The 10465-nt window shown below is 33.6% G+C and overlaps 3 protein-coding genes across 5 annotated transcripts in view; all 3 read left to right on the forward strand.

The window, feature by feature from the left end:
- LOC105164841 (peptidyl-prolyl cis-trans isomerase CYP95-like) overlaps nucleotides 1-1004 on the forward strand; it is a 6935-nt gene extending 5931 nt beyond the window's left edge. The window contains 1 exon segment of the mRNA XM_011083638.2: nucleotides 429-1004. Coding sequence (XP_011081940.2) covers nucleotides 429-750 — 322 coding nt within the window. The 3' untranslated portion in view covers nucleotides 751-1004.
- Nucleotides 2360-3546, forward strand: LOC105165075. Its single transcript, XM_011083948.2, has 2 exons — nucleotides 2360-2826; nucleotides 2925-3546. The coding sequence occupies exons 1-2, from the start codon at nucleotides 2362-2364 to the stop codon at nucleotides 3396-3398; spliced, it is 939 nt and encodes a 312-aa protein (XP_011082250.2). The 5' UTR covers nucleotides 2360-2361; the 3' UTR covers nucleotides 3399-3546.
- LOC105164842 (acyl-protein thioesterase 2) overlaps nucleotides 6927-10465 on the forward strand; it is a 5096-nt gene continuing 1557 nt past the window's right edge. Inside the window, exons 1-6 of one of the 3 annotated variants that reach the window (XM_011083639.2) lie at nucleotides 6927-7068; nucleotides 7734-7822; nucleotides 7970-8084; nucleotides 9114-9150; nucleotides 9316-9385; nucleotides 9575-9679. In XM_011083639.2, the coding sequence (XP_011081941.1) occupies nucleotides 7798-7822; nucleotides 7970-8084; nucleotides 9114-9150; nucleotides 9316-9385; nucleotides 9575-9679 (352 nt within the window). In that variant the 5' untranslated portion in view covers nucleotides 6927-7068; nucleotides 7734-7797. Of the gene's footprint in view, nucleotides 7069-7109; nucleotides 7283-7733; nucleotides 7823-7969; nucleotides 8085-9113; nucleotides 9151-9315; nucleotides 9386-9574; nucleotides 9680-10465 lie in introns of those variants that run through there. The other 2 variants (XM_011083641.2, XM_011083640.2) reach the window with 2 other exon arrangements.

Genomic DNA, 10465 nt, shown 5'->3' on the forward strand with positions numbered 1-10465 from the left:
AGCTAAAGTTGACGTGAAATTCATTGGGTTGAGTTGGTTGATTTGTCAAAGCATCTTCTGTTTTCTTGTATGCTTTGCATAGTGGGAAATTATAATAGAGCCATCATGTGTGTTCACCTAGGATGAGGTTAATTGGTTCTGCTGGTTGAACCTCTATCACGTGCATGACCCCTAGGCTTCTTCTTAAGTACGTATATTTTGACGTAGGGTGGTCAGTACCACTTTTTTGCATACCTAATGGCATGGTATGTTTTTGTGCTGCCCCCATATTAGTTTCTAAACAAGGCTAATCTGAGCTCTGTTGCTTGAAGTTAATTAGGTAAGTTGGTCTCCAATTCTTCATAAACTAGGAGATCTCAACAATAGGCTGCTTATGCTTGCAATTTGACGTTTACCCTCTTTCAAGTTCCTGGTTAAACTTTTTGCAGATATAGGGGCAGGAGAAGCAGGACTCGTAGTCCTAGTGTGTCTCGCAGTCCAATACGCTATCGCAGCCATCGTTATAGCCGTAGCCGGAGCCCTATTCGTAGTCGATCTTCGGTTGAGAGGTATCGAGGTTCACCACATGGTGAAAGGCGAAAGTCTCCTCCTTCAACGAGCAGAAGCAGATCTAAATCGCGGTCTTCACGGGATTCACAATCCCCAAGGCATTCGGACAAAGGCAACTCAAGGTCATCATCTGGAAGTCCCCCACGGAAGACGGGTCTGGTCTCATATGGAGATGGCTCAGCCGATTCTGGCCGGGATTAATGACATGGCTGTGATGGTTGAGTCCATGGGCTTTGCAAGCTGGCTTAGGCCTTGCTTTCCTAAACTCTTTATATTATATTTTTCGCTCTTGTTAGGTTCAACTTTCTTAATGTGTAACAGTGCGTTTGAGGCATTAGTAGTTGTGATTGTTGAGTTTTATTAACCATGATATGTACTTGAATGTATATGTTCGTTAGAATGTTCAAGGCCTTTACATCTTTTCAAGGGTTTTATGCATGCAGATTTTCACTGTATTTTTTATAAATTCCTTTTAGCTTCTGAACATCCACTCAACTATCAAGATGTTTTGAACATGAGTCATTTGCTTGCGTTGGACTCATTAGAGTTACTGTTTATGCCAGTCAGCGTTGAGTGATATTTATGTGCAATTGGAGGTGCATGTACTAGATAATTTGTAATATAATTCTTCGCAGACGGCTGCTAGAGGATGTTTTTAGTTGGATTCAGTCGGTTGAACGGCCTCGGCCAAAACCCATCAGGAATCAACTTTGATTTTGGGAAAATTTTTATTCCATATCCAGTAAGATGAGTCAATTGATGGATTCGATCCTTCATTGTACATCTTATAAACATTTTTATGGTATTTAAAATATACATAATGTTGTGTGTAGTGTTTCTTAAATATTATATAAATATATTAAATATAATAGAAAATGCAATGTAGTATAAGGATTTTCTAGTTCTCAAGCCCAAGCGCCCAAGAATTCAAACCATCCAGCTGCTAAGGTTTCCGCTTGAGAAAAGGAAGGGGTCATCTTTTGTGTGATTCTTTTCTCACTTTTGTATTATATATTTGTACTACACCAATTAATGATTACATGTATTCTTTTTAAATATAATTAAATGAAATTATAATTTAAAAATAGAATTACATTTAATACTTAGGGATAATTATAGTCCTCTCCCTTGATGTTTGATGTAATTACACGTAGATTTCTGTAGTTTTAAAAATTACAGTTAGTATTCCTGATGTTTGTTTCCATCTAATAAATAAGTTTCTCTGTCAATCAAGATTCATTGAATTTTCTGATATTAACAAAAAAATTGAAAGAAAATTGATATTTACCCTCGTTTAATTGATTATTGACTTATTACAAGTCAAATAATTTTTTTCTGATTAAACAACCATTATAACGGTGAAAATATATCTCCTCAGATACATTAAGGCATGAAGGAGTATGAGGGTAATTTGATCATTAAAAGATTTATTGAACCTGCAATAAGTCAATAATAAGTCAATTAAGGGTTAATATATATTTTTTTCTTTTTTTTTTTGTTAATAGAATAAATTCGGTGAATTTTGACTAACGAATGAACTTATTTGTTAGATAAAAGCAAACTTCAGATACATTAGATATAATTTTTCAAATAAAAAAAAATTTACGTATAATTATAGCAAATTTGAAAAGGGAACAGTGGAATTATCCGTAATACTTATGTGTGATAATATGTTTTCCCCAATTTTTGTTGGCGACGCCAGGTTCCTAATTATTGGTCCGCCGGCTGACAATCCAATGAAATATGCCAAAGTTTCCCTTCTTGCAAAACATTGGAGTAATCGAACTGGCCCTCTCTAATCACAATAAAACCATGCAACTGACGTCTACCGAAACGTCAAGAAACATCCATGAAATCATGGCAAGTCGAGTTCGTGAAACAATCACTGAGTGCATCAAAGAATTAGCTCAGCCCTCAGCTGTCTCCAGTGAACATCAACACCGGGCCCTGGAAACCTTAGTCACCATCACCAAACTCAGCCCGCAAAACCGAAACCTGGTAGCACAAACCGATGCAGCCATTTCTTCACTTGTCGCCCTGTCCAAGACCCCCTCCCCTCCCACTGTCCAGACTCTTGCGCTTTCCGTGCTCTTCAACCTCTCCCTTAATACCAGCTTGAAGCACTCACTCGCTCAAATCGACACCATCCACCACCTCAATACTCTCATTCTCTCCCCAAACTCAACCGAATCCGGCAAACTCGCCGCTTCCTTGCTTTGCAGTTTAGCCATGCTCCACAAGAATAAGGCCAGATTTGGGGTCGCTGGCACTATTCAGGTCGAGATTCTTAGTGAAGATTCTGAGAAAGCCATGTTTGTCATGCTCAATTTTTTTTAAAGCCAAACTAATAAAATCCTGCTTACCCACTGATTCAGGTTCTAGTGAAGGCAATTTCGGGTCCCCGAAGTCCCGCCACCCACCACCTTCTCAGCTCTCTGGCGGAGCTAGTGCAATTTCATGGCAACTGCACTGTGGCAGTCCGAGCGGGAGCTGTGCCAATGCTATTGGCGGTGGCCGAGAGTAGCAACGAGGAGGATCTTTCCGGGACTTCGCTGACGATTCTTGGACTTCTTGCCAGGTTTGAAGAAGGGCTGAATGAGCTGAAGAGAACTGATAGGCTGGTAGCCCGAATGGTGGGGATCTTGAAAAAAGGGTGTATGCTGAGTAAGGAAGGGGCGTGCGAGATTCTTCTGAGGTTGTTCGATGAGAGTGAAGGGTGTTTAAGGGATGCTGTGAGACTGCCGGAGTTTTCGTCTGTGCTGGCGGATGTTTCTGTGAGGGGTTCGGGTCGGGCCCGGGAGAAGGCCGGTTTATTAATGAAGAAGATCATGGATGTTAACGTGTATTGAGTTGCATGCATATGGATCACAAAATGAGCCTTGGAAGATTACATGGAACAGTAGAGTGTTGGGAATTGAAATCAGTGTATTTTTGCAGAAAAATATATTTGCTATGTTTGTTTTTTTTTTCTAATTTTGTTCGAGACAAGTTAAAACATACCCAATATTTATCATTATTTAAAAACACCTTATTTAGGTGTTTTTAACTGTTTTAGCATAAATACACATATATACATAAATATATATAAAAAAGATATGATTTGACAATAAATAGTATTTTTTATCTCCCAAAACACAACATTAAACATATAATACTTATTTTAAATTATCTCCAAAAACAAATCCAAACATACATACTATTTCTAACACACACTTATTTATTTTTATTTTTCTCTTTTTATCTCCACAAAACACAAAAAATACTCAGAAAATGAATCCAAACATAATAGTTGTTTCTTGATCGTAACTATTTCTCCCTATATTCTATTACTTCTCTAACATGTAAATATATTTTTGCCCTAACAAATGCAAGAATGTGGTTGTCTCGTCACCACTACCTCAATCATCACTCATTTTCCTAGAGACAATATCCTTACATACCACAATTGCTAATGTTTATACAGGACAAAAATTCACATATTTTTACATGAATTGGATTGGTTCCGATTTGACCTACCCGAAACTTCATCCTTTGATTTGGGACGCACCACACGATCCAGAAAACTACTACATTGGTCATTATCCAATAAGAAAAGGAAGAAACAAAAATATATACATCAATCTAAAATTATAAATACTCCTCCTATATAATTAGGGTGAGTTAGACATACGAAAGTTCAAATTACAACCACTATAAAAAAATTTAATATTAGTGATAAAATGTCAAGTATATATATATATATATATACATACTAAGTGACAATAATTTTATTTTGTCACTCTATAGTTATTAGACAAATAAATTGTATAAAATTGTTACCAAATACAATTTTTAACATATCTATGGTAACAACTTAGTGACAATATAATATAAGGACAATTATTATTTGTTGCTACTAGGTCATCACAATAAATGAATCATTAATTATATTTAGTGACAATTTTAAGTACATTTTTTTGTCATTAATTCTTGCTACCAACACTTTTTGCAAAATTATAATTATTAAAATCATGAAATTCATTATTATGACAAAATAAATATTTTTGCCACTAAATATATATATAATTAGTGACAATATTAAAATTATCACTAAATTTTTTGGTGGCTAATCTTATTCTTTTGTGTAGTGAACACAATCGGATTTAAAGAAAAATAATTAACGGTTCTATGGTAAAAGTAAAACAAGAATAAGGCACCAAATTCAAATTCTAGGTCATTAGTGTTCAAAGTGGAGAATATTTCATTTTTAATGATGACCCTAACCCTAACCAAATTAGAGTACTTATATGTAATATACAATATTGAAATTAAGCTGATTGTAAACAAGAAAATCTCATTTAATATATATATATATATATAGAAGCCCCCTGACATGAAATGTACTAATATATATATATATATATATATGTTCTTTTGATCTTTTTATTCATTTTGGCCATTTCCTTTATTTGATGTATTAATAATATATTATTTATTATATTTAAATTTAAATACTTATTTAATACATTAATATTTTTAAATCAACAAACGTATTCAAAATAAACAAAAAAATAACACACCACTGTGAGAAGTAATTAATTATATAGCCACGCCCGTGATTATCCACTTGGCTACTTATGTGTTGTCAAGCACTTTTAATTACAGATATTGTCTGCTAAACACTAAGATTCTGCACTAATCAAGAGTGGGGTAGGCAACATTTGATCAAACTTTTGATTGATGAATGCTCATGATGATGCCACACAGTTTATTACATCACCCATGCAATATTTATTTCAGCTCTTATCAAATCGAAAGGTCAATATATATATATATATATATATATATATTTATGTTTGTCTGAGAATGTGTCTGTGTTGCCCTCTTAAATTTTATTTTAGATTTAAAAACCATTCAAAAATATCAAAAAGAGGGGGGATCGAGGGGGGATGTAGTAGAGACAAGATGAACATATTTTCCGGGGTCAAAAGAAAGACTACTTTATAAGTGGAGATTTTTCTTTTATGTTAACAAAAGAATATAGTTTTCTGAAAATTATATTTAATTGTTGATAAAAGACACTTTGGGAAAAAGTATGAATATGTGATCATGAATTTTAAGAATTTATATATGGAGAGTCAAAATTCTTTATGTTTTGTCTTCAACATATTCGAATAATTTTGTGTTTATAATTAATTAGTATACTCATACTTTGCACAATATTTAATTTTCAGCACATATATATATATGACAAGTATATTCTAATTTCTAATTATTCCAATATTATCATCATCTTCCTCAAATGAAACTTTTAATGAATGATATGAATGTGGCCATAAATATGGACCAAAACCTCAAAAACAGACAAAAATATTAATATTGCAGAAAGGCAATTGAGATGAAGGGAATACTACTTTTGAGTTGTGAAGCATATATAAGATTTTTTGACAAAAAGTCTGCAACAAAATGATGACTGCACAAAACCAAAAAACTCATGTGATTTTTATGTAATGTTGAGGACAAGTCATGAGAAATACCACTCTTATGAATTACTATTTTGGAATATTAGTTTACCATGTTTTCATCACTTGAAAAATAAAATTAAGTATAATCCTCGTTCTTGGTTTTGCAAGACTTATGGATGGTGTGTATATGCATACATATATGTATATACATGGAGTTAATTTATAGACTTTAATATAATTATTAAATGGCATTTGGACACTCTGAATAATTTTGTAAAATGGTCATTCACATTACTAAAATAATTCTTTTCGAAATTATTCGTCTATTTTAGAGTTATAAAAGTGTCTTCATCTCCCTTTATACACATGAAAGTATATATGACATATAGGGTCACGATGAAATCGAGAGTATGCGACTACTCTAATATCCTTTACATTATGCTTACAAATTAAGAGGATTTTAAGTGTAAATTTTTATAATTGAGGGGGTAAAACATAAATTAAAAGAACAGTAAAATGTAAGTCACCCTATTAAATAAGAGAAGTGAACATATAATAGCATGTTTATTGTTAAGAATGTAACAATAGCAGTAGAAATTATTCAGCCAAAACAACAGAGAAAAGTTTCTTTTTTTCTTCCATGTCTTTCTTTTGCCCGCAAAAAGAAGATAAAAGTAAAAAGACTTTGTTTGTTTGCATTTCATCATTGTCCGAACATTTATCTGTATCTTAACATAATACATAATTCAAATATTCTTTTTTATCTTACACTGATAAAAATACAAAAAATCAAATATATTAAAGCTACGCATATCTCCATCTTTCTCTTTTTATTTTCCAAAAGTGGAAAAGGTTATTTTAAGAATATAACCAAAGTTTCTTGTATTTGTTTATCTTATTTTAAATACTTGTATGTTGAGCTGACTCCTTTGGAAGACAATATTATTAAACAGAAAATGTATAGTCTATTTGAGCATAGACAGACAAATAGGAAAGGGAAGCGGAAAAGCCTATGCACTTTTGTGTTGTGTTTTGTTGATTCTTGAACTCTAGAAGGCTAGAACCCCAGCTCAAGGTTGGTACAGTACAGGAAACCTTAAACCCCACTTTATCTTTTTCACACCGCTGAATTCAACCTCTTTCTATTTTCAATTTAGATCTTTACTGTGTCTGCTACTTAATGCTGCTGCACATGTGCTGCTTCTTTCCGTCATCAAAATAATCTTTTGAGCTTCTGGGTTTCTGATAATCTCCATTTCTTGAAGTGAGAAAAGTCTATTATTGATTTGGTGTGTGAAAACGAAAATAATTGTTTCAAGTTTTGCTTCAATTGTTTTTCATGAAAATATTCTTGGGTTGAACGGTTGCAAGCGCGTCTCTTTTTCTACTTTGTGCACTTGAATTGATTCTCTGAGAATGTGCGTTGCAAAGTCAAGAGAGACATTATTCCTAGTTGGCTCATGTGTCATTCTTGAATTTCTTTGTTTCTTGATCTATGTGGATTCTATGTGGTCATAAAGTTTGTAACTTTTTTTCTTCTTCTCATTTCCTTTTTGTCTTTCTTGGTGTTTCATTTTCATGGATTCCCGTATCTTTCCGATTATCTTTTAGTAGGTAGTTTTAGGTAGTATGTTAATGGTGGATGTAGAGACCACCGCGTGCACACTTGTTTATGGATTTCATTTCACCCTTTCAAACTAATATAAATACAAGGGCCACTTCGATTTTTATTCATTGCAGGAGCTCTTTCTTCGATTGCCTGGAAGGAGATTCTTCTGCATTTAGTATTAAATAGAAGCAAGCTATGAGCTTCAATATCTCTGCCGGGGGTCGGTTAACTTCTTTCATCCTTCGGTTAATTACTGTATAATGTGTGATTATGTCTCAGCTACTGATAGTTACTTCAGTCATTCTTTATTGTCAACCAAAGAAATATGAGCAATAGGTTCTAAACCTTTATCTCTTAAATGTTTAAGGTAGCCAAACCTCAAGAACGATGTTTGAGTTTGGAAGGACTCATGTTGTCAGGCCGAAAGGAAGGCACCAGGCTACAATAGTCTGGCTACATGGCCTTGGCGATAAAGGCTCAAGGTATGGTAATTTCTGGTAATCGTAAAAAGAAAGAGAATTTGATATTTGTTCTTGTTTTGATGGGAAAGATCCAGATTAAAATGAGTTATAGTTATATTCATCCTTAAATGCATGAAAGTATCTTTTATTTGTTTCGTAGATGTGGTTAAGTGAGAAGTTTGTTTGCAAGGATTTGAATACTTTCATCTTTCCTTGAATAACTTCCTTCAGATGGTGGACCAACTTAATTATAGCATGTGAAGAATAGGTAAAGAATGCCAAGTTTTTGTCCTTGTCTTCTAGAATATTATCATTCGAATCAATCACAGGAGAAAATGGTTCCGTGCACTGAGTACTGTGTTATTCTTTGTCCTTTCTTGCATTCTTAATCTGATTTCACTCATCCAATCTGATTTCTATGGATGAGTGGTGGTATCAAGTCTATACCCAATGTGGAAGATGAAGAACAGGGGACCACTTCCTCACTAACCATGCTTTTCCCTTTTAAATCCCTAGAGCACTATATGTATTTATCTGTTTTTTTAAATCACAAGTTGCAAATAGTTGAGTTTCATTAAGGATTAGGCTGACATTTTGAATTTTCAATCTCTTAATTTGGCTTATTAATCTGTATCATTGTATTAAACAACTCTTCAATATGTTTTCAAAAAACTATGTAGATAAGTGCTTAGGTGGTACTAACGGATTCAAAATATAAATATGGTAGCTTAATGGGTAAGCTTCAACTTTTAAGTTGCAACTGTTTATGCTGTTATGTAGTCAACTTGATTATATTATTAAAAGATAATAATGGTGTTGACTTGTTACTTTATTAACTTATCTTCATTGCTTATGCATAGATCTCTTTTGCATGATTTAGACATAGATGCCAACCACCTGCATATCTTCGAGTTTTATAGTCATGGAAACTGTCTTATGTGCTTAAAGTTAAAGATCCAATACATACGTCTATTGGCTTGAGCCTTAATTGAGGGCTCCATGTAGTGTTCTACACTTTACGGTGGTTTAATTTTACTGTTGCCTCTGTAGCTGGTCGCAGCTCTTGGAAAGCCTTCCTCTTCAAAACGTAAGTTCTAGTATGATTTCCAGCCATTCTATAGCTCTCCTGTATAAATTACATCTTTATGGAAAAACACATTAAGCTAATTCCTTTCTTGTAATGTGGAAATGTTAAGTAGTTGTATTGTAATTGGAAATTTGATCATATCATTTTAAACTGAACACCATGCAGGTAAAATGGATTTGCCCAACTGCTCCTACTCGTCCAGTGTCTCTGTTTGGTGGATTTCCTTGCACTGCTTGTAAGATAACTTTTTGTAACCTATAATCGTAGTGTATACTTATGGCCACTGAGTTTTCTAAGCTGCGGCAAGCTGTACAAGCAATCGTTAATCAATACTAAACCACAGTTGTGGATTTCCCCTTATCTATTATTGGAAGTAACTCATTTTCTTTTTCACCTGCTATATCATCTTACTCCAACATTACAGGGTTTGATGCACAAGATATTACAGAGGATGCACCAGACGATTTAGAAGGATTGGATGCATCAGCAGCACATGTCGCAAATCTCTTGTCAACAGAGCCTGCTGATAGTAAGTTTCTTCTTCAGAGTGTCATACGTTTTCTTTAAAACAATTGCTTGTAAGGGAATTTGATAGATTGAATTTCCTTAAGAGATGGGTTAAATGAGGAGAAAGATGTTACAAGTGTACAGTATTCTACTCTTACTGGAAGAAGCGTGGGATCCGTTTGCTTGTCTGTATTCTCATGGCATAACTACTATGAATCGGAATTTTGATTTTCAGTTTTGCACTTGCTTATTTTATATATAAATTGATTAAATTGGGATTCAAAATTGCTTGGAAAGAAAATGTAATTTGTCAATTTATGCTCTATGTGCTTGAAATAAAAGCACAAATAGGCATAAGTTCATTGCAATTGATGTCTAGTTCATGATAAATAGACAATTCACAATAACTGGCTTAATTGTTGTCATCTCCTACTTCAGCAAATCTGTTTGACTTTCACAAAAATGCAAACAGAAGTAGATAGTGTTTCTTCTAATTTCAATTTTCTGTACAATAGATTATGTCTAGTTCTGCTTACTCAAATTAACTATTTTCTGAGCTTGATCTCTTTGAACTATATCATATTACATCAGATTTTATGTTTCTGACAAGCCACCAACTAATAGTGGAAAATTTACTGTTATCTATTAGTCAACGGATTTAGTAATATCTCCCTGATGTTATGCCAATTATCAAGTGGATGAAATGGGTTCCCATTAGTGTGGTGATCTTATGTCCTTTCTTGAGCTGAAATTTATGCTGCCCCCACCAAAAAAAAAAAAAAAAAAAAAAAAAAAAAAAAAAAAAAAA

This window comes from Sesamum indicum, linkage group LG6, assembly GCF_000512975.1.
Source record: "Sesamum indicum cultivar Zhongzhi No. 13 linkage group LG6, S_indicum_v1.0, whole genome shotgun sequence".
NCBI classification, from domain to species: Eukaryota; Viridiplantae; Streptophyta; class Magnoliopsida; order Lamiales; family Pedaliaceae; genus Sesamum; species Sesamum indicum.